At 31.5% G+C, this 22,538-nt stretch overlaps 2 protein-coding genes across 2 annotated transcripts; one reads left to right on the forward strand and one right to left on the reverse strand.

Annotated features, from left to right (window-relative positions):
- Window positions 1-31: 31 nt before the first annotated feature.
- LOC121204700 (eukaryotic translation initiation factor 3 subunit I) lies at window positions 32-2,924 on the reverse strand. The gene is made up of 8 exons (XM_041075052.1): window positions 2,603-2,924; window positions 2,301-2,516; window positions 1,921-2,048; window positions 1,435-1,554; window positions 1,252-1,341; window positions 749-835; window positions 578-657; window positions 32-284 (listed from the first exon to the last, which is right to left on the reverse strand). Exons 1-8 carry the CDS (start codon window positions 2,784-2,786, stop codon window positions 209-211), a joined length of 981 nt encoding a protein of 326 aa, XP_040930986.1. The 5' UTR covers window positions 2,787-2,924; the 3' UTR covers window positions 32-208.
- An 11,723-nt stretch (window positions 2,925-14,647) lies between these two features.
- Window positions 14,648-17,257, forward strand: LOC107962786 (SNF1-related protein kinase regulatory subunit beta-1). The gene is made up of 4 exons (XM_016899297.2): window positions 14,648-15,084; window positions 16,016-16,194; window positions 16,327-16,489; window positions 16,837-17,257. The coding sequence occupies exons 1-4, from the start codon at window positions 14,878-14,880 to the stop codon at window positions 17,152-17,154; spliced, it is 867 nt and encodes a 288-aa protein (XP_016754786.2). The 5' UTR covers window positions 14,648-14,877; the 3' UTR covers window positions 17,155-17,257.
- Window positions 17,258-22,538: the final 5,281 nt, after the last annotated feature.

Here is a 22,538-nt window from a genome sequence, read left to right on the forward strand (position 1 = left end):
TTGAAACTGGAAATATGGATAACATTCTAGCTAGAGAAAGAAAATAGATAAAGCTCAAAATTACTCCGTTTCAACGAACAAACAAAAAAGCTGGTTATGTGCATAAATATAGGATCTTATCCCTTTGCAGTCAAATACCACTGAAAATTGAACGCATAAATCATTGCTACAAAAACAACTTTTTCAGTCTTCTTTTTGTCACCAAAATTTAAATTTTGATGTTGAAGTAGTCCGGGTCAAAATGGTGTAATCGCACATATCCATCCTCCCCTCCACTCGAAAAACTATTCAGTTACAAAACACAGATGGTTAAAATAATCAACAATCCGGAGCAGAACAAAAATTCCGTGGCAGCAAACATGCAAGAGAGAACTACCAAATCATGATGAGATGCAATTGGTCTAGTTGACTATATCATTTCATATAACACAATTGGATTTAGCTAACAATAATAAAGACATCCGTGGAACCATAAATTTCAACTTTCCATAAACAAGGTTCATTTGATGCACAGCACACAACATCAAGTTTCATTAGCAAGTTGTAAATAAGCAAAGAAATTTTATTTGCTCCGTACCTCTTCCCATCTGGGTTAAAAGCCAAAGCATTTATAGGCCCAAAATGCCCTTTCACACCTCCAATTTCCTCTTGAAGTATCTACAAAGCAGCCAAACAGTATGATAAAATGGGAAACTGCAGAAAAACAAATCTTCACCATCTGCAGAAACCTTATATAAACAAAAATTACCTTGTCATAGAATTTAGCTTCAAACTTTCCAGCACGATGATCGGTAGTTGTGACAGCTGATGCATCCTGGCCACCTCCAAGCACCACCTAGAATAACACGAGCGATTCAGAAGAAAGAAACAAGAATGCTGATAATGAAATCAGTCCCCCCCTCCCCAACCACCTTTATTTTCTCTCAGCATTGCCAAATAAACCCAGTATCATGCAAATATATGCTATCAGACAATCCAACATTAGCATTGGACCATCTAAACAATTGATTTTGCAAGGCTTGAGGTGAATTACAATATTAGACATCTTTAGGCCTGTGAGTTCTATAAGTTTAAATCAAATGCTTGAAGACCCCGAAGTTATCAATTACCAAATAAAACAGATACTGAACTTCCAGAAACTAGAAAAAGATTTGCCAGATTTCTCTTTAATGCAGCCAATTAAGAAGAAAGATGCTATTAGGGACAAAGAATATTGGAATACAAGTTGCGTAGCTCTTATTGCATACTTACATGGTCAAGAAGGGGAGACATTGCAACAGCATTGACTGGGCGTTCAGTACCGTATGTCTTGATAAGAGTCAATGTTCTTGTGTCCCATAGCTAAACATTTGAAGAAAAGAAAGACAATAAAGAATCATGAAGAGAAAAATATCATACATAGAAGATCTAGGAGGGGTTAATAAGATGCATCACCTTGGCCGATTTATCTAGGGAACCACTAAGGAAGTGTGAACCATCTGCTGCCTTTGTGAGAGATGTTATTGTCTTTTTGTGGCCAGATTCCTTGTCAGACTCTTTAAGCAGTTTTCCAGTCTGCAATATAGATAGGAAAAATCAATGCAAAAGATCAGACACTTTTCAATGATTTAATGGAAATTACAAATAATGAAAGAAACATAATACTTCGAAAATCAATTGCACAAACAATGTGACAATATTCTCAAAAAAGTCAAAAAAAAAATTGAGTATCCAAGTCTTAACAAACAATGTAAAAGAAAGAAGTCTAGAATCTCAATCCATGCTGTGCTAAATCAACTTAAGCTCAACAAAATTACTTCATTGAAAATAGCATAGAAGAGTTTTGCATCAACATCTCTACTTATTTACACACATGCTAACTAATTGTCAAGCACCATGCAAACACGACAATATATGTGCATGTATATAAAACAGCAATACCTCAGAATCCCATATACGAATTACAGCATCTTCTCCAGCACTAATGATAGTCCTATTGAGGGGTCCCCAAACAGCTCTATTTATTCTACCTTGAGGACCTTTGATGACAAGCACAGATTCCTCAGTTTCTGCATGATTATGTCACAATGTAATGAATCAGAGTTTAGAAATCAAACACATCAACAGACTTAAATAATAGTTGTGTAAGAAAACAACAGAATTAAACTACAATGCCAGAAATTTCAAATTACATTATACATCAACATTCTACTTCAACAAATTAATATTATCACTTTCCCCCTGCCTAATTTTATTCAAACCAAACCAAACTGCCTTAAACCAACAACATAATGAATAAATATGATAATTTTTAAGCTTACGTTCGGTTGGATCTCCGGCAATGCGTTTAACATGAATAGCGGATGTCAATTCCATGAAGGGATCCGTGGTAATGACAGCAAGTTTATCCCCAATGGCAAACTCCACCGACCTCGCCGGTGAACCAAAATTAAACGTATATAATTGAGTTCCCTTCTGAACATTCCATAACTTCACCGTTTGATCAGCACTTCCAGTTATAAGCCTCGTCGAATCCCCTAAACATTTAAAATAATCATGAGTATAACATTTGGGATTACAATTTAAAAAGCTGCAAATTCGATAAAAAAAAAAGAAGAAATACTTGAGACATCGCAAGTCCAAACAGCGCCGTTATGGCCACGGTAAGTGCCGAGACGCTCGCCGTTGTCGGCGAACCAAACGGTGGGAGTATGATCCTTGGCACACGAAAACAAAAGATCGCCATCTCTGTTGTACTTGAGAAACGTCAATGGCCTTTCATGACCTTTCATCAAAATCGGCCTCATCTTTGTTCTTTTTCTTTTCTTCCCTTCTCACTCGGAATTAGGGTTCCTAGCTTTTGCTGTCTGTGATTTTGTTCATGAATTTTTAAGGGACGTTCCCTTTTCTAGATAATATATATTAGGCCCAAAATATTTTGTGACAGTCCATTTAACCCAATAAAGTTTTATATTTGGTTGAAAAACAACTCTTATTATTATTATTAATATTTACTTTTCATGTAGGACCACCATTCTTAATCTTTGTTTTTCGATATAATACCTAAAACTAGCATAACTTCATCTTAATGTGCTTCAGCGCACTTCTATTCTCTTACACTAAAAACAATATCGATGTCATTAAACTAAAAGCCAGTTCTTCATTGCTTTTGAAAAGTGCTGTAGAAAAGTGTTTTTGAGAAGTACTTTTAAGAAGTGCTTTGAAAAATTTTAAGTGTTTGATATTGCTGTCAAAAAGTGCTTTTGAAAAGTAAAATATCTATTTTAGACATTATATTATAAAGTAACAAATATGTATTTAAATAATGTTCAAATTAGTTAATATTATGATATTTTAGTAAAAATATAAAAAAATAATTTATTATAACTTATTGTTAATATTTTAATATATAATATTAATTTTAAATATTTCTAATTAATTAATATTAATTATTTATTAAATTTAATTAGAATATATAAACTATATTTAAATATAATAATTAAATATTTGTAATTAGATATTGACACAATTGTATTATTTTAAAAATATTTTTTATTTTTAATTAATGCTTTTAATAAATTTGTAAAACTCATATTAAATAACCAAGAAAGAGAATACAAAATAATAGCATCAAACATATTTTAAGTCAAAAAATAAGTTTAAAAAGATAAAATAACAGCCAAAAGTGCTTTTTTGCTGAAAAAGCTAAAATTTATTGCTTTTTTATTTCTAAAAAAGCTCATCCCAAAAGTTAAAAAAGTTACCTCAATGATATGTGTTCTTCATTACTTTTAAGAGAAAAGTATTTTTTTTAGAAAAAGTTCATCCCAAAAGCAATGGAGAACACACTCTAAGACTCATTTGACTTATGCTTAAAAAAGAAATCACTTATTAATAGTTTATTGTTTAATTCGAATATTTTGCCAAACTAATCAAACTATTCACTTTTTATTAATTAGATTATAATTTTATATGCATATTGTTTTATACGTATAATTTTAATTATTTTTTAAAATTATATAATATTAAAAATTCAAATCATAAAAACATTTTTATCATATTTAATATGCAATGTATATAATTAATAAAAATTAAAATATTGTCCAAAATAATGACTAATCAACATATATAAATTATTTTGATCATTTAAGTGCTAATTTTTTTAAATGATTATTAAGGCATATTTGTACAGATTGATATATTACAAATTAAACTCTTTATTATTCTTTTTTTTGACCTTTTTTAATAGTCGATAAATTGATGATAATAGTCGGTAAATAATATACAATTAATATAATTGATTTTATTGCATATGTTATATAAATAATTAAATTTGTTATTTAAAACTAATGTGATGTATTTTTTTTATTTTTTACGGGATCGAAACGTAATAATTTAATATTAATATATAAATTTATTTAATAAAAGTCTTATAATAGAATCAAAAATTTCATTTATAAGTATCATAAATTTTCTCATCAAGTAAATTTATTTATCCAAAAAATTTGAAAAATTGAATAATAAATTTTAACAATAATAAAAAAGATTGTTTAAAATAACAAATTCAATAATGTAATGAATAACAAAAGTTAAATGATATATATTTAATTTGTTGATTTCCTTAGAACATTCTATATGCATTCGTCACGAATTTTAATCCATGACCCATAACACTAATGAGAATTTATTAACTTAATTTTATAAACCCGAAAATTTTATAATAATGCACTAACATTAGAAAATTTTATAATTGTGCACTAACATTATACTTAATATTATTACTGGTCAAATTTAAGTACTAAAAAGTATTTTTATTAAAGCTAATATTATACTTAGCATCCTACAAATTCACTCAATTTTTTGTTATACTTTTACTAGTATTTTAATAATAAAAAACTATTATTACATAGAGTAACGTCCAACATTCTACAAAATCACAAAATACTTTTGAATTTCATACTATAACCATAATTTGAATTTGTTTTTATTGTAAAGTTTTAATCATCATAATAGTTAATATACTTTAATTAAAATTAAATAGCATCACTTCTTATTGGTAATTTAAATAAAATATATTATTTAATAAATTAAAATAAAAAATACATAAAATTACATATTTATATACTAAAGAGATGAGTCTTACTGATATACGACACGCGTCCCATCATGCTCTTTTTCTTTTTTTTTTCTTTTCTATTCTATAAAAATGATGAACTTTTAGTTCGGTCCTTTTAATATGCTTAAATAGATATTTAATTTTTATACTTTAATTTTTAAAATCATTTGGTTCCTATATTTTTATAAGGGGTAATGTAACTTTTGATCTCGAAACTTAGCAAGTAGGTCACATTGATCCTGGACTTTTTTTTTTCCATTTTCATCATTGAAGTTAAAAATTGTTATTCATTTAAGCTCATTCTAATAATGATCGTGAGAAAAAGTGTAATAATGTAATTTTTAGCCGTTGAACTTAGCATGTAGATCCACATTGATCATTGAGCTTGACAATTAGACTCACTTTAGTACTTCTACTTTTTTTAGTCCATTTTAAACTGGACAACTAGGTCCATTTTGATATCTGAATTTAAAAACTCTTAAAGTTTGATGATCTTGAGTTTGAAAGATGTCATATTCAGTGTTTTAACAATTGAACTAATTAGACCACTAGTTCTCGATTCAACTAGTTCAATCGATACGACTATTGAACTAACAATAATTAAAATTCATAAAAATCTTTAAAAAAAATATTTTACTTGACTTTTTAGATTTTTACAAAATTTTAATTATTGTTGGTCCAGTAGTTAGACTGGTTGAATCGAAAGCTGGTGGTCTAACCTGTTACCATCAAATTGGTTATTAAAACATTAAATATGATATTCTAAGATTGTACCACATCATCATTTAAAAAAATTTATTTCTCAAGTGACGATGTCGCACAATTTTAGAGTGCCACACTATCGAACTTTTAAAATTTTCAAGTTTAGTAATAAAAATTGACTTGGTTATCAAGTTCAAAATGAACAAAAAAGAATACATTTACCAAAGTAAACTTAATTGTCAAGTTCAATAGTCAATGTTGACCTACTTGCCAAGTTCAAGGGCCAAAAGTGGGTTTTTTACCTCAATATTATAAAAAAAATTATACACGAAAATGGGTTGTCAGTCAGATTAATTATGAAAATTGTATTTTTTTTAGGTCGTGCCTACCTGACAGGCACAACCGATTTTTTTAATATTAATTTTTTTTCGTTTAAAAAATTATTATTATATTATTTTTTTAATATTTATATTAATATATATGTAAAAATACTAGTTTTATACGGGTAAAAAATACCCGAAACGGGTCGAGCCTATCAAGTAGGCACGACACCCCCTGCTGCTGCCTTGCCCCTGCATGCTGCCCATTTTTTCTCATGCATGAGTCATATCACTCGTGGGAAAAAAAATTTATGGCGGACCTTATAAGCATGGTCCCCCCATATTGAAGCAACCACCGATTGTGAGAAAGAAATGAGAGAAAGGAAAAGGAGAAGAAGACTAAAAAAGATAATATATTATTTTAGTAATTTATTATAAAATTATGGTGTTTTGTGAGTTTTTAGCAATGTAAATTTAAAAAAAAAATTGTATAATTATTTTGTTAGTAGTTTATGATTAGGTTATAAATTATTAATTTTTTTGTATTTTGTTATAGTTATTTGTTTTGTTAATAATTTATGGGATTAGGTTACAAATTGTTAGTGTTTAGTGTATTAGTGTATTGTGATTTTTTTAGTAATAATATATTTTAAAAAAATAATTTTATAGTTGATTAGGTTATATAAATTGTTAGTGTTTAGTAGTTTAGTGTATTAGAGTATTGTGATTTTTTTAGTAATATATTAAAAAAATAATTTTATAGCTATTTTATTAGTAATTTAAGATTAGGTTATATAAATTGTTAGTGTTTAGTGGTTTAGTGTATTAGCGTATTGTAATTTTTTTAGTAATATATTTTAAAAAAAATATTTTTAGAGCTATTTTATTAGTAATTTAAGATTAGATTATATATTGTCAGTGTTTAGTGGTTTAGTGTGTATTAGTGTATTGTGATTTATTTATTTTAGTAATGTATTTAAAAAAATAATTTTATAGTTATTGTGTTAGTATATGATTATAAATTGTTAGTGTTTATAGTTTAGTGTTTTGTGATTTTTTAATGTAATTTTTATATAATGTAATATATTATTATATATTTATTTGATAATTTTTATTGATTTATTAAAATGTTGATTAAATTTGTTGTTATATAATTTTATAGGTTATTTGGAAGTTTTTCTAATTAGGTATGTTTCTAGTTCTTTTTTTTTAATTCGTATGTTTTTTATATTTAGATAGTTTATATGTTTTTAATTATATTATTATTATTATTCGTGTTAAAAGTATAGGGTTTCAGCCAGATGAACGCCTAATACCGTTCTTGGAGTTAGCCGGGTTCGGATCAGCAGCATTGATCTGGACTTTTGATCTGCGATATGACTTGATTTCTACTTTAGTCGAACGATGGCGTCTGAAGACCCACACATTTCATTTGCCGTGCGGGGAGTGCACCATCACTCTAGAAGATGTTGCAGTACAGCTCGGGCTCCCCATCGACGGTAATGCGGTCACGGGCATAAGTTCGATCTCCAGGCCGGCAACTCTTTGCTATGAATTACTTGGACGCTCGCCAAGTGAGGGGAAATTTGCCAGTTTGAGGTTGTCATGGCTAAAGGCCAATTTTGAGTATTTGCCGAGTACTGCCAATGAACAGGAGGTGATGCAGGCCGTTTGAGCTTACATTATGCACCTTATAGGGGGTGTACTTATGACGGAATCAAACGGCAGTACTGTTCACTTGATGTACTTACCCCTATTATCTAATTTGCATAACACTCGTTCATACAGTTGGGGGTCCGCAGTGTTAGCCATGTTGTATCGAGAACTTTGCCGGACGACGGATCCTTCTACGATAGACATAGGCGGATGCCTCATACTGCTGCAGTCGTGGGCACTTTACCGGATGCTATTCTTGGCATCAATTAGTCACCAATCATATATATTTTCACTCGTTAATAGGTGATGAATTTTTATGCATTGTAACAATTAGTTGACTTTTTTTTCGGGTTATGTTGTTCTAACAATTTTTTTCTTAGATGGAGCACAAATCCGGGTATCGGAAGGTCATACACGATTCCGATATACCATCTGATGATTGAGAATCATTCTGGAGAGGGGGTAAGTTTTTCCAATATCAATTTTATTTTATTATTTTATTTCACTCGACCTATGTTAATATAAAAAATATGATTAACTATGCAGTTCATTTGGATGCTGTATTCTGTTCTAGAAATTATGGCGGTTATTCCCTCGTCTGCCCGCATCCACTCAAACTTATGGTGCATTAGTGCATCCATTATCAATTTTCAGATAGTGGAGTGGTATCATGGCGATCGAGTACCTCGGCAGTTCGGTTGTATTCAATATATCCCGAGTCTGCCAGTACGATTGGGGGATATCCATGGGATGGCCAGGAGGGGGAGGCATGAGCTTGATTGGGGAGATGAACATGAAGAATATGTTACGATGTGGAACAACCGATTTGGGAGGGTACCTCAGATGGATCGTGGCTTGGATCTCCAGCCTTCGTTACAGTACCTGCAGTGGTACTGTGAGAGAGAGAAACCATTTTTATTTGGTGGGCGGTCGATGGTAGTCCCTCCGCATACGACACGAATTGGGCAACATCTTCCAGATCCGCATCATGCACCAGAGCCGAAGCCACTGCAGGAGCCAGAGCCAGAACTACACTCTGGAGGTAGTTCTTATCATCCAGATTTAGGGGGCGATGACTATTTCTCGGGGTCCTCAGGCCACGGTTATAATTCAGAGTTTGATATCTTCAGCCCATCACCACCTCAGTACTCCTGTCATCTCGGCTCATATTTATCTCAGTACTCTACTCTTTCTGGCCCGTATCCACCGCCGTACTCTACTCCTCCCGGCCCATATCCACCGCCATATTCTAGTCCTCTCGGCTCAAGTTCATCGATGGCGTTTGAGACATATGATTTTTCGTCTATGTTTCACACACCCCCACATATAGATGAAGAGAACGTTGATCGTCGTAGTCGTTCGCAACGTGAACGTCGGCTCCATAAAAATATACCCCTGGAACCACACCATCAAACCATCAATTTTAGGGGGTTTTGTAATATAAATAACTTCCTTTTTTATGTAATAATTTTTTTGGCATTTTATTTATCAATTTAATTTATTTTTGGCAAATTATGTAATGACTATTTATGTAATGAGTTTTTTATCATTTAATTACAAAGGATAGTCATCATTCCCCCGGTTGAATAACGTAATTATAATAGTAAATGAAATACATAATAAATCCGAGTTAAGTATGTATGAACACAAATAGTCATGCTTCACTCGGAGTAAGTATGTAAATGGGTTTTTTACCGAAAAATATAAAAAAATAAAATAAAATAACAAAATAAGTTGTTTCAAAAATTAAGTACCAAAATGGTACATTTGTCTTGGTGGAGAGCGGTGCATAGGCGGCACCACCCTGAATTTCTGACCCAAAACAGTAAAAAAATAAAAAAAAATAATGATTTAAAAAATTTAGGGACCTGTCATGTAAATTTTCTATTTTTGAATGGCTGTTGAAAAGGAAGGGCAAGGGTGCCACCTGGCAGTGTGGCGGCACCAAACTTTAATTTGGATAATTTCATTTTAAGCCCTCCTTATTTATTATTTTCTTTTTATTTCCCTTCAACTCACTATATTGTGTTTAAACAAAGCATTGATTTTAATAATGCATACTTTATCCGGATGAAGTATGTATTAGTAAATTTACTAATATGATTATATATATAGATATTTACGCATGTATCACATTGCAAAAACAAAAATTTAAATACTTATGCATAATAAAACATGTATCTCATTACAATAATAGTTATTTTTCAAATAACATATTGTTTTATAATTTTATTTCTTATTTAATTATCCAGATAAAGTATGTATTAGTAGATTCACTAATATGATTATATATATATAGATTTACGCATGTATCACATTATAAAAACAAAAATTTAAATATTTATACATAATAAAACATGTATCTCATTACAATAATAATCATTTTCCAAATAACATATTGTTTTATAATTTTATTTCTTATTTAATATTTTAGTTTAATTTTAATAATGCATACATTATTCAGATAAAGTATGTATTAGTAGATTCACTAATATGATTATATATATAGATTTACGCATGTATCACATTATAAAAACAAAAATTTAAATACTTATACCTAATAAAACATGTATCTCATTATAATAATAGTTATTTTCCAAATAACATATTGTTTTATAATTTTATTTCTTATTTAATATTTTAATTTAATTTTAATAATGCATACTTTATCCGGATGAAGTATGTATTAGCAGATTCACTAATATGATTCTATATATATATATATTTACGCATGTATCACATTACAAAAATAAAAATTTAAATACTTATACCTAATAAAACATGTATCTCATTACAATAATAGTTATTTTCCAAATAACATATTATTTTCCAAAAATAAGTTAATGGTTTGTTTAAACACAATCTTAATTTCTATCCGATCGAGACGATTGTCCAATATGGTAGTTTCGGAGCGGGCATTTATTCCGATTATGACCAGGTAATCTGCATACTCCACACAACTTTCCATCGGATTTCTCTCTAATGTCCATTTCGTTATGGATTCTAGATGATTGCAGACGACCTTTTGGGTTCCTACGTAACCCTTTGTCTGGGACAAGCTCGAATGTCGTCGGAGGAACCTCCCAAGTAGATAGGTCAGGAAGTACGGGAAACTCGTTCTCCCATACACGCAACGTGCGTTCGAGGGTATACACTTCATCGATAAATTGATCTACATTGAGCGAGACTTTAGCACAAGCTGCTACAACATGTGCACAAGGATAATGAAGTGTTTGGAACCTCCTACAATCACACTGTCTATTTCGGAGATCAACTCTGTAGGACCAAGGTGGTATATCGGGTCGACGATCGATGGTCTCTGTAACGTGAAACGTTTCATTACGTCGTGAATATATTTCTACATTCATCGACCTCGCCATCTGACGGTTTGCAACCATTGCATCCCTGACATATTCGACAAACATGTGTCCTGCCTCCATCTGGTTGACTTGTTGTTGACCCATTCTTGGCATCAAGGTAGCCAACCTGTAGAATATAGCTGAGAAGATAGATGGAATCGGAAGATGTCGTGTTTTCAATAACACAGCGTTGATGCCATCCACCAAGTTTGTGGTCATTTGACCGTAACGAAAGCCCTCGTTAAAACTTTGAGCCCATTGCCACGGCTCCATAGTACCCAACCATTTTCGGAAAGATATGTTCGTTTGACCTTCCATATCATTCTCAAGTCGAGTCATCCTTTGCCGAAAAATGTGTGGCTCAAGCTCGTACGTTGTGTGTGTATTAAGAAAATATAAATTACAGTCTCATCACAAAGCATTAGGTCATATATTGAAAGGATAAGGTTATTCTTTACCCTTTTTCACAACTTGTCTCTTCCAGTCTGCATTCTTATAATCTCGATGGAAGTTAGACGCAATGTGCCGTATGCAGTAAACAGATCTCCATGGCACACCGGAACGCCTAATGGTGGCAATTAATCCTTTCCCTCTATCGGAGATGATGCAAATACTATTATTACTAATAACATACCTCCGTAGGTTTGTAAGGAAGAATTCCCACGACCCCATATTCTTTTTATCTACGATGGCAAACGCAATCGGGAGCATGTTATTGTTCCCGTCCTGAGCAATCGCAAGAAGTAAGATCTGTGTATATTTACCGTATAGCCATGTCCCATCTACTTGCACAAACGGCTTGCAGTGGGGAAATGCACGTACACATGGATCAAACGTCCAGAACATCTGTTGGAAATTTTTTTTTCTTGGTTATAGTTACTCATCCGGGCCATAATAAGGTCTTGTCTGCAACTCAATGGCAGTCCCTGGTACGTACTCCCTCATAGCGGCAATCCATCCCTGCAGCTCATTATATGATGCATCGAAATCTCCGTACAATTGCCCAATTGTCATCTGTTTAGCTATCCATGCCTTCCGGTATGACACTCGATACTAGAATCGTGCCTGTATTTCGGCAATCAGTACTGAAACCTTAATGGTCGGCATGTCTTTAACCATTGGCATGATGCACGTACAAATAGTTTTGGAATCAAGTTTTCGATGATCTTCTGTCATACGTGATGAAATGCATGTGTGAAGACTAACAAATTTTCGTATCTCTCATATTTGCGACTTTTGGATAAATGCAGCTCGTATCCGCAAATTGCAGCCTTCCGCCGACTTCCAACACTCTCCAATATATAATGTCGGTTTAGACACGACGACTTTATAGTCTACTGATATATTCATACTATACCGTTTAATGGCAAATACGTACTCTTCCTTATTTTCGAATCTCTGGCCTATGAACAACTCCTCAGGATCAGAATATACGGCCATCCGATGAGCAGATTGTATTTTAGGGTACTCTGAAAACTCGGCTACATGCGCCGCATCGGGGTCTATCCGAGACATGTGTGCCCCAGGATTATTATGTATCACAATACGACGAATCTGGTTCTCGACTGAAGACGCATTAACATTTACTTCCTCATTCACGCCTTCATCGTCAATATCATCCGGGACCTCATCCACGTTGGGATCACTTTCACTATCGACTTCATGATCAGAAGGATCACTACTATGGTATACATCATCACCAATCACAGTAGTCTCGGGTGCAGCATTAAGATCAATGTCGATCCCATGTATAGTTGATTGACTACCAACGTATGATACCGGAACCACCATACACGGTTCTTGAGCTCCATCTTTTTCACCTAATGGAGTGGGATCTTCAGTTTCCTCCACAACAGCTAACTCAGCAAATAACTGAATCGGTGCATTTTGGTTGCTCCAAGTCCCACAATAAAGAGCGACCACTGTCTCCACGTCTTCATCGTCTACAAGTTCCATTTCGGTGAATTTTATGGGATCCATAGAAACTGGAAACTTGTAGAAAAGTTTCGAGATCCTTCTCTCACAACGTTTATAAATTTTTTCACTAATTTTTTCCTTCATATCATCAAAAGAGATATTTCTATTGAATCTCATTGCTACTTGTTTGCGACATTCAAATATACATCCTACGCTTGTTGTCAAAATTTCTCCATCAAAATAAACGCATACAAAAAACTGATTCTCCATATCCAATACTAAATCTATTAAAAAAATTTCAAAATTCTCAAAATAGTTTCGAATAGCAAAAAAGTTGCATAAAATTTTTAATGCAAAATTTTTCATTCAGAAGCTAACAAAATTATTAATCTAACAAACTTTTAAATAATAAAATTTCTAACAAAATTCTACATTCTATTTAAAAATAAATAAATTAAAATATCTTATCCTTCTTCTTGCTTTCCTTTCTTTCCTTCTTCTCCCTCTCTTCTTACTTCTATTTTCCTGCTAAATTTTTTGTATGTTCTTCATCAAATTTTCGAGGGAATATGTAGGGAAAAAATTAAGCATGTGGGCCCTACTAGTTGTGCCTACCAAGAAGGCACAACTACTCGTGCTTGTCAGATTGAGCCCGTCAGATAGGCACAACATGTATGTATGTTTTTCCCGTCCATATACACGGGTTGTATACTAACCCGAAAAAAATATAATAATAATTTTTTAAATGAAAAAAATTTAATATTAAAAAAATCAGTTGTGCTTGTCAGGTAGGCACGACCTAAAAAAATATACTATTTTCGTAATTAATCTGGCTGACAACCTATTCTCGTGTATAAATTTTTTTATAATATTGAGGTAAAAAACCCGTCAAAAGTTACATTATCCCCTCATTTTTCACGGCCATTAACAAAATTGGCTTAAATGACTAATAATTTTCAAATTTAGGAATCAAAGTAGATAAAAAAAAGTTTAAGGACCAATGTGGACTTACTTGTCAAATTCAGAGACTAAGAGTTACATTCTCCCTTTTTATAATGTTGTTAATTAATTCATAGTTAATATATTAACTTTTCAATTAAAGTATAATGTGGTTATATATATTTTGAAAATATAAATTTAAAATTAAAAAATAAAGAGATTAAATTATTGAAAATAAAAACAATAGGACTTAATATATAAAAAGTAAAGATTTAAAATCACGATTGTTTAAACTAGACCGAATCATCAAATTAATTGACCTATGAATCAGTATAGACAAATTGACTCAAGTTAAATACTCAATTGAATCAATCTTTTATTTTTTAAATTTTAAATTTTTATAATTTTTAATAATTTATTTTATCAAACCATATAAATTTGATGGCATGATGAATTCGATCATCCACCTAATTATGAAAACATTACCTAATTTTTTACTTTACAGCTTATCACAAACAAATTATTAACTCACAGGAATTGAGTGGATGATACTAGTAGTAAAAGCAAAGAGGATTTACTAAATTAAAATAGGAATGGTTGTATATAATTAAGTTCTCCCTTTTGATTTTATCAATTGCCGTGGAGTAGTTTGTCAGTAAAAGGAAGACAAAAGGTGAAAAAGGTTAAAAAAGAAGAAGAGAAATTCAGAACAACCGTTTCCCGGCAACTTGCAGTTGTTCACGTTCCTAGTGTCAATCCCCGTAAATAAACCGAAAACCAGTGTCATTTAAACCCTCACTTTATTCAATTACCAAAACAAATTTCTTTTCACCTAATCGTTGTTTCTTCTGTGGATCTCTCTGGAGGGGGAAAAAGGAAGACTGAAGTTATGGGAAATGCAAATGGAAGAGAAGACGGAGCCAATGGTGGTATCGAAAATCTTTACTTAAGATCCAACGGTGGGGAGCCCATCGTTCCTGGAGCCGGCCCCTCGGCCTCTGCAGTAGTTGTTAAAGTGCCGTCGTCTGATTCAATGGCGAATAGTCCGCCGCAGAGCCCTAGCCGGTCTCGATCCCCTCTTTTGTTCGCGCCTCAGGTTCGTATCTTCGAAATTTCAATGATCTAAATTAGTACAATTCTAAATTACTAATCTAAAAGGGGAAAAAAAAAGGAGAGAGATTTTGTTTCAAATTTAATTTGAATAAGTACAAATCTAAGTCTTGATTGGCAATTTGAGTGACTAACTGAAGAAAATTCTGTCTTGACAGATAGGGAAATTTAAAAAAAAAAATTGAATTGTTTCATTGAGACGTGGACGATAATTTTTTGGGCGTCTTCTTTCTGGTCATAATTTAGGGCAGTTTTGCAAAATCTGGTGAGTGGAGATGTTGATTCTAAGTTTTTTTTTTTAAAGCAATGTAGCCTTGTTGCTTTGTGAGAAATTCGTTAGAAGTTTGGAATGTAGTAGTTTTATGGGATTCTTTGGAGAAATGGAATGTAATAGTTCTTTTACACATGTTAATTCTCAAGAGGGAATGCTTAGATGTTTGAATCTTCATTATTCTCTTTTTGAGCTGATGATAGATGAGAGATAAACACAAATGAACATGAGGGGAAGGGGGAAGATTGTCTGATAAGTCTAACCAATGCCAAAGCCCAAAAAGCATACAACTTCTGGAAACATTGTGCGGGAAGCCCCAATATCGTTGGTCTTTAGATTGGTTTGTGTCCACGAAGACTTGCTCTTTTAATATGTGTGTGGCTATGATTTCATCTATAGATTCATGTGGATCTCTAGATGCCTAATTTGGAGGTGTGAGTATCTGCATTGCTTGCAAGATCAAGTAATTGGTTTTGTAAATTGTGTTTTGTCAATTAATTTGTTTTGTTTCATTAATCTTCATCTGGTCAGATAGTAATTAAGGTCGGAGAAGTGTGCTGATGATTTACCTATGAACTAAAGAGTTTTGTCTATCAGTTTAGAGGCCTTTCTACTGATAGTTTGGTTGCTTTTGGTGAATTTTCAGGTTCCTGTAGCTCCCTTACCAAGGGGTGATGGCCATTCCTTTTTCAGCCAAATTTGGCGGCATGATTCACCTGGGGTTGTTGATAGTGCAACTGAGAAAGGTATTCCTGTCATCATTACATGGAATTTTGGTGGTCATGATGTGGCTGTGGAAGGTTCTTGGGACAACTGGAGATCAAGGTCGGGTTTCAGCCCCTTGCATTATAGACACTGACTTTCACGCTTAAGAAATCCCACTGTTTCTCTTTTTGTTTGAATAGTCAAACCCAAGCTTGGATGGCATATAATTGAGTCTGTTATTTTTGCTTCCAGGAAGAAACTGCTGAGATCTGGTAAGGACCACTCAATTCTTTTGGTCCTTCCATCTGGCATATACCATTACAAGTTTATTGTTGATGGCGAATGGAGATATATGCCTGATCTACCTTTTGTAGCTAATGAATTGGGCCATATTTGTAATCTTCTTGATGTTCATGTATGTATCTTCTTATATGACACTTGCTCAAATTTGAATCATTTAACTTCTTTTGTACTCCATGTAATGGTGCTTTCATAGACTGGTGTAGTATGATTGACTGCAATGAAAATCTGGCTATTTACAAATTTAGCATCTGCTGTTGCTTGAAAGAGAGGTTCACGTATGTCATATTGAGCAAACTAGGAAGAATAGGAAAGATGTGCATTACATAGGTTCTCTCATGTTTCTCAGTAATGATAGAAACTTTTACCCTTTCTTTTCTTGGCCTTAACTAAGATCTCAGTTGTATTGTCACCATTTATGTTGGTTTCATTTGCTTAATTACTTGACACAATTTCTTGCAGGACTATGTACCTGAAAATCTGGATAGTGTAACTGAGTTTGTGGCTCCAGGATCTCCAAATTCCAGTTATGGTCAGGCATTGCCAACGGAGGAAGATTTTGCAAAGGAGCCTGTTATAGTTCCGTCCCAGCTGCATCAAACTGTCCTCGGTACAGATAATCAAGATGGAGCATCATCCTCAAAGCCTCAACATGTTGTACTTAACCACCTTTTCATTGAGAAAGGATGGGCATCGCATTCTGTTGTTGCCCTGGGATTGACCCATAGGTTTGAGTCCAAATACGTGACTGTTGTACTCTATAAGCCACTCAAAAGGTAACATGCACTTTTCCATGCTTCACTCTGTAAAGAAACGAAGGTAACTTTCACGGTTGTTTGTGAAGGTTGGCTGTTTTATAGATCTGCTTTGATACTTTTTAACATGTTTTGTTGCCCTTCAACATTAGTTTACCTTAAGGTGTTTGCATATGGAAAATTTTGCCATCTTTGGAGCACATCAAGGTTAAGCATCTGCCATGCTATATTTGCTATGTCCAGTTTTCTACAGCCTTGTAAATTGAGTGGTAGTTGATGTGTATGCATAATTAGGTAAACCTTTCTTAGATTGACATTTGATCCGACAGTAAAGAAAGTTTGATCCAGAATCAGACAATAGTGAGCTTCCATTTACTTCTAAACAAGGTTTGAACTTTGAACCTGAGGATTACCTCTGACCATTACTTTTTTGTTTGTTATACCTAGTTGTTCTTAAGATAGAGTAACATTTTAAATATCATCCATGGCTTATGCGTTTCTTTTCTTTTTAGTGGGGCTTTCTTTTGAACTTAGTGAATAATGACAGTTGACACCCATTTAAAATCGGCCAGTAATTCAAAACAGAAAGAGGGATGCACCATTACATAATTATCACCACTCACTGTTGGGTGTTTAGTTGGTAAGTCGGTTTTTAGTTCAATTGAGTCAATAGATCTGAAATTCGAATTTCAATGGTTGCAAAGTAGCAGAAATAATGAGTTCAGCAGTCTTGATTTCAGGCCAACAGTTGCAAAAATATAAGAAACTGATGATTGATTATGTTTCTTTTGGCTCTAATGACCACTGGAGATTGGGGAAGTCTTGGATTCCTTTTTCATATAGATATAGGGAGGGCCCTAGGATTGTTCAAGGATCAAATTCAGGGCTGGTTGTTGTCAACTGAAAACTTTCACCTATAGTTCAGTCAGTCGGCTGTTGTCAACTGACAACTATCACCTAGGGTTCAGTCAGTCGGCTGAAGTTTTTAGGAATTTAGTAATAAATAATTTATCACCAAAAAACATAAAATAACACTAACACCACTAGGTTTCGGAGACATGAAAGGATCCCTATTTGTTGGGGTTTTTTAATTTTGGGCATGATCAATATATTTTCCACAATCATTTCATGTTCATAAAAATTAATTTTTTCGAGATTTATTATTGTCTCTTTTAAGAATATTATTTGTAAAATTTGAATTTGAGTGAAATTTGTTATACTAATGCATTTAGGGATGGTAATAGAGTAGGGTGAGGCGGACGTTGCTAAATTCACTGGTGCTTTATAATTGGCACACTCTACTCTAGCGGTGAGCAAGTTTCGACTTGATTCAAAAAAATTGAAAAAAAATTATAAAAAAATTGAATTTCTAGTTAATCAATTTTTTTGAGTTGAGTTAAATTTTATAATTTGAATAACTAAAATAAATTGAATAATGGATTTGTGTAAATATCCCTTTAGTCAATTTTGAAAATAAGCAACTTGATTTCTCTCTCAACAAAAATTATAAAAAAAAATCAAAATATTTATAAAAATTTCAAAAATTATATTTTTAAAAAAATTCTAAAAAATATATGAAGAAAGTTAAAATTTTAATTTTTTTTCTAAAATAATAATTTTAGAATCTAAATAAATTAATTAATGATTCAAGTTTATCATACTAAAGTATTTTTCTTAGTTTACTTTGAATTTTTTTCAAATATATATAATTTCAAATTTATGTGTTTTAATATGGAATTAGTTATACTATAACCATATTTTAATTTGAAATGTTCAATATTTTTATTAAACTTAAATAATTTTACTTGATTCAATTCTACTTGAATTTTAGTTAATTCAACTTTATTTGAGAAAAATTCAAATCTAGTTAGGATGATAAAATAAAACTTACCGATTCAATTAACTCAAAATTTTTCACTCAATTAAACTCGATTCGGTCAAATGCTTACCCCTACTCTGCTCCTCCACTTATCCCGCTCCACTATGGATGCACAATCTTGATAACCATTATTACCTTTATGGATGTTGGATACATCTATCTCTATCTCACTTTGCTCTACTTCAATTTAATTTTTGCTGATTATAGTTAGTATTTTCAAATTTTTTTAAAGTCAAGTAAATATTTAAACATAATTTTTTTTTAAAATATTTAAATATAAAATATATAAATTTTTTTTTATAATGGACTATTATATTTTTACCTTTTTAATAATTTATATATACAAAAATAAAATTGTAATTTTATATAGTAGAATGCAACAAGACAAATAATTCTAATATCTGCTTCATACTTACTATAAATTCAACTCTTAAAATTTTTTAAAAAAAAGAAGTTGTTCCATTCAAAATAGATTAATTCAAAATTTATCCTACAGTTCGAATTCAATCTCTAAATATATCCAACATTTGTTGGTTGGTGGAGCTCTTTTTTAAGTTTTTTCTTCTTCTCTCGGTCTGACCGTCGAAAGCCCATGATCCAAGGTATCTGCCTATAGCTATAAGACCATTTAACTCTTCATTTTAGGCAAGTCGCTGTCGCAAAACAAGTGAAAGGGTCCACTTGTTTGTCATCTCAACTCAATGAGCTTGGAAAAATAATGCAAAAGTAAAACACTAATGGAGATAGTGGACCTGAAACAGGATAATTAAGATGGACTTTATCTCCGCAATAAGTTGTATGATCACATGGGATACGTTACCCTTGCTTGTTGAGACTTTGCCCGCCATGGCTGGACTTTGTCCCCTCTCATCTCATCTCATGATTCTATTATCCCAGACAGGGATTGTTGCGAACCTTATATAACTTCTGGATGTTGCAGTGGTGAAATAGGTTACACAGTAGTTTCTTGCAAGCTTTTATCATTTATTGTAGAGGTGGTAAAATCTGAACTGCTTCATGGATTTAACATTAATCCGTTAAAATTGAGAATTATTTGTTATCTTATAAAAGTAAATTAGTATTTAATATTAACTCAATCAGAAATTTATGGATAAAGAAAAGTAAAATGAAACTATATATAACAATAAGAAGTGATTATTTATAAATACAGATGTTGAATGTAAGAGAGAGGTGAATATGAGAGCCCCACTTTCACCCTCACTCCATTGTCATCCATGTGTTGAATGTACTGTGTGTATGCCTTCGACTGACTGTGTTACGTATATAATAATGGTGGGCAGGAAGGAGATGTGGTAATAATTTTGGAATTTTAAATTCTTCTTTTGACTGCTTTTTTTGGCTTGATGGTTCTTATTCTTAATTTACTTTCTCTTCTTTTCAACTCTGAAAGGCTGCCACCTTACCTACACTTTTTTTTTTTAAATAAAAAATAAAACACTTTCAGTCTACTGTCGTGTTTATCTAAAATGAACACACACAGTTGAAACAGTGACAATGGTGATGTGGAATGTAGATGTCATGTGGTGCTGTTAGGTTTATGTTCAAATCGTCACTTGTGGACAAATCTAAATGATTGATTACTCAAATTCGCATTCATAGTGGAGCTTCCCTTCCCTTGCCTCTTTATTTTATTGTTTTGGTTTAGTCAACAGCTAGAAATCGGCTACCTGCACTTAGCAGCTGCTGTGAAAAAGAGCCTCTTGTCTACACTTCGTCACTTTCCACTTTCTTGCTCCACTCTCCACCCTTTTGGGCTACCTCTTTCCTTCATATTTATACAATTGTGCGTTAACCACATTTAAGCTAATTTATTAATGAAAGTGAATAATGATATAAGATTAATTTATTATTAAATAAAATAAAAAATAATGGAAACTTATAAATAAATGCTAAAATTTTAACTGAGACACTAAAATTTAAATTCCTAAATTTAAGATCTTAAATACGAGAGTTATTAATATTTATTTATAATAATTACAATTAATATTTAATTGTGTTTAAAAAAATTATTAATATTTATTTATAAATTTTTCATTTTTTTATTTAATTTAATAATAAAATATCGTGCTATCATTTACCGAAGATATATAAAACTTATACACTAACAATACATTAAATATAAATCTTAAAATAAAATTTTAGAAATAAGACTAAAAGTTCAATTGTTCCAATCTGATTAAGGGGATCAACGTCTCTTATTGCTCTAGGCTTGGTCCCTATATATAAAATTCTATCCACCTTTAGTACATCCCACGTGGCATATTATAAAAGAATTAAAATTAAACCAAATTAAATTAATCTAATTTTATTTTTTATAATATTTTATATCGGGCTTATTGATATATAAAATATTAACATGTGAGTGAAAAATAAAATTATGTAATAATTATATCTATAAAAAATATTTATAACTAAATTGAATGTTAAAATAAGAATTAAAAATTAAAAATTATAAAAAATTGGTTCAAAATTTAGTTGAATGTTAAAATAATATAATTTATTTTATAAAATAATGGTATTTTCATTCACACTGATGAACAAATAAAATAAAATTAGTAGAGATAAGATAAATAAAGAAAATGTAAAATAGAAGATAAAAAAAGGAAGAGGATTTGAATAAAAAAAAAAAAAGCGGCATTGAAAGATTAAAAGCAAAAGAAGAAAAGCAGCTTATCTGATCTCCCTCCTTCCTTCTTTAAATTTGGAATTTCATTCATTTCTTTTTCAAAACAAAGTAAAGCAACTTAACAAATTAAAAAGAAAAAGAAAAGGCAGAGGTCACTTTCAGTAACCACATTCACTTCCTTGTATTACTTATTACCACAATCTTCACACTACCCTTTTCCTTTCTTTATAAACAAAAAAATGGGTTTGAGTCAAGTTTAGTGTTCGGTTTTGATTTGATGTTTAAGGTTTAGAGTTTTGATTTGGGGTAAGAAAATTATTAAAATTATGTGCTAATGTCATAAAAAAAAATTATTAAAATATTATTAAATAATTAACAAGAGACTATAGATGATGTAGTGTGAAGGATTTATAAAATAATTTCTCTTTAAGCTATACTGAATGATATATAAATAGATAGATAGATCCTAGATGAATGATTATTATTGTTGTCCAATCTTAAATTCAGACATTGTTATATACTTCTCGTATGGTATTTGTCATGTTTAAATTATCTATATTATATTTATATTAAATTAGAAAAAAAATCAAAATCTAGGTATGAAATATTTTAGTTTATTTATTGTATTATGTAAAAAAAATGCCAAAATAATTTATTCATGACTTGGTTCAAATAAAAGCTAGTACAATGACAGACAGAAAACAGGAAACTTTGCAGATGAAGGGAGAGTAGTCAATTAAATTGCAACGGAAAACCAGTGTCGTTACTTTCTTGCTTTCCTAGGGTTATATTAAATTAGATAATAAAAAATTATAAAAAAAATTCACTTGCTTAAAATTTTTATACTTTTCGTAAATTTAAAATTTAAAATTTGATTTTTTTA

The sequence above is a fragment of the Gossypium hirsutum genome, chromosome A08 (genome assembly GCF_007990345.1).
Source record: "Gossypium hirsutum isolate 1008001.06 chromosome A08, Gossypium_hirsutum_v2.1, whole genome shotgun sequence".
NCBI classification, from domain to species: Eukaryota; Viridiplantae; Streptophyta; class Magnoliopsida; order Malvales; family Malvaceae; genus Gossypium; species Gossypium hirsutum.

Excerpts from the sequence above, each read along its gene's own strand:
- LOC107962786 (XM_016899297.2), top strand. The coding sequence starts at position 14,878 with ATGGGAAATGCAAATGGAAGAGAAGACGGAGCCAATGGTGGTATCGAA. Across the intron at positions 16,195-16,326 it reads TGGGACAACTGGAGATCAAG|GAAGAAACTGCTGAGATCTG; the intron begins GTCGGGTTTCAG and ends TTTTGCTTCCAG. Across the intron at positions 16,490-16,836 it reads GTAATCTTCTTGATGTTCAT|GACTATGTACCTGAAAATCT; the intron begins GTATGTATCTTC and ends AATTTCTTGCAG.
- LOC121204700 (XM_041075052.1), bottom strand. The coding sequence starts at position 2,786 with ATGAGGCCGATTTTGATGAAAGGTCATGAAAGGCCATTGACGTTTCTC. Across the intron at positions 1,342-1,434 it reads CCCTAGATAAATCGGCCAAG|CTATGGGACACAAGAACATT; the intron begins GTGATGCATCTT and ends TCAAATGTTTAG. Across the intron at positions 658-748 it reads AAGCTAAATTCTATGACAAG|ATACTTCAAGAGGAAATTGG; the intron begins GTAATTTTTGTT and ends GCTGCTTTGTAG.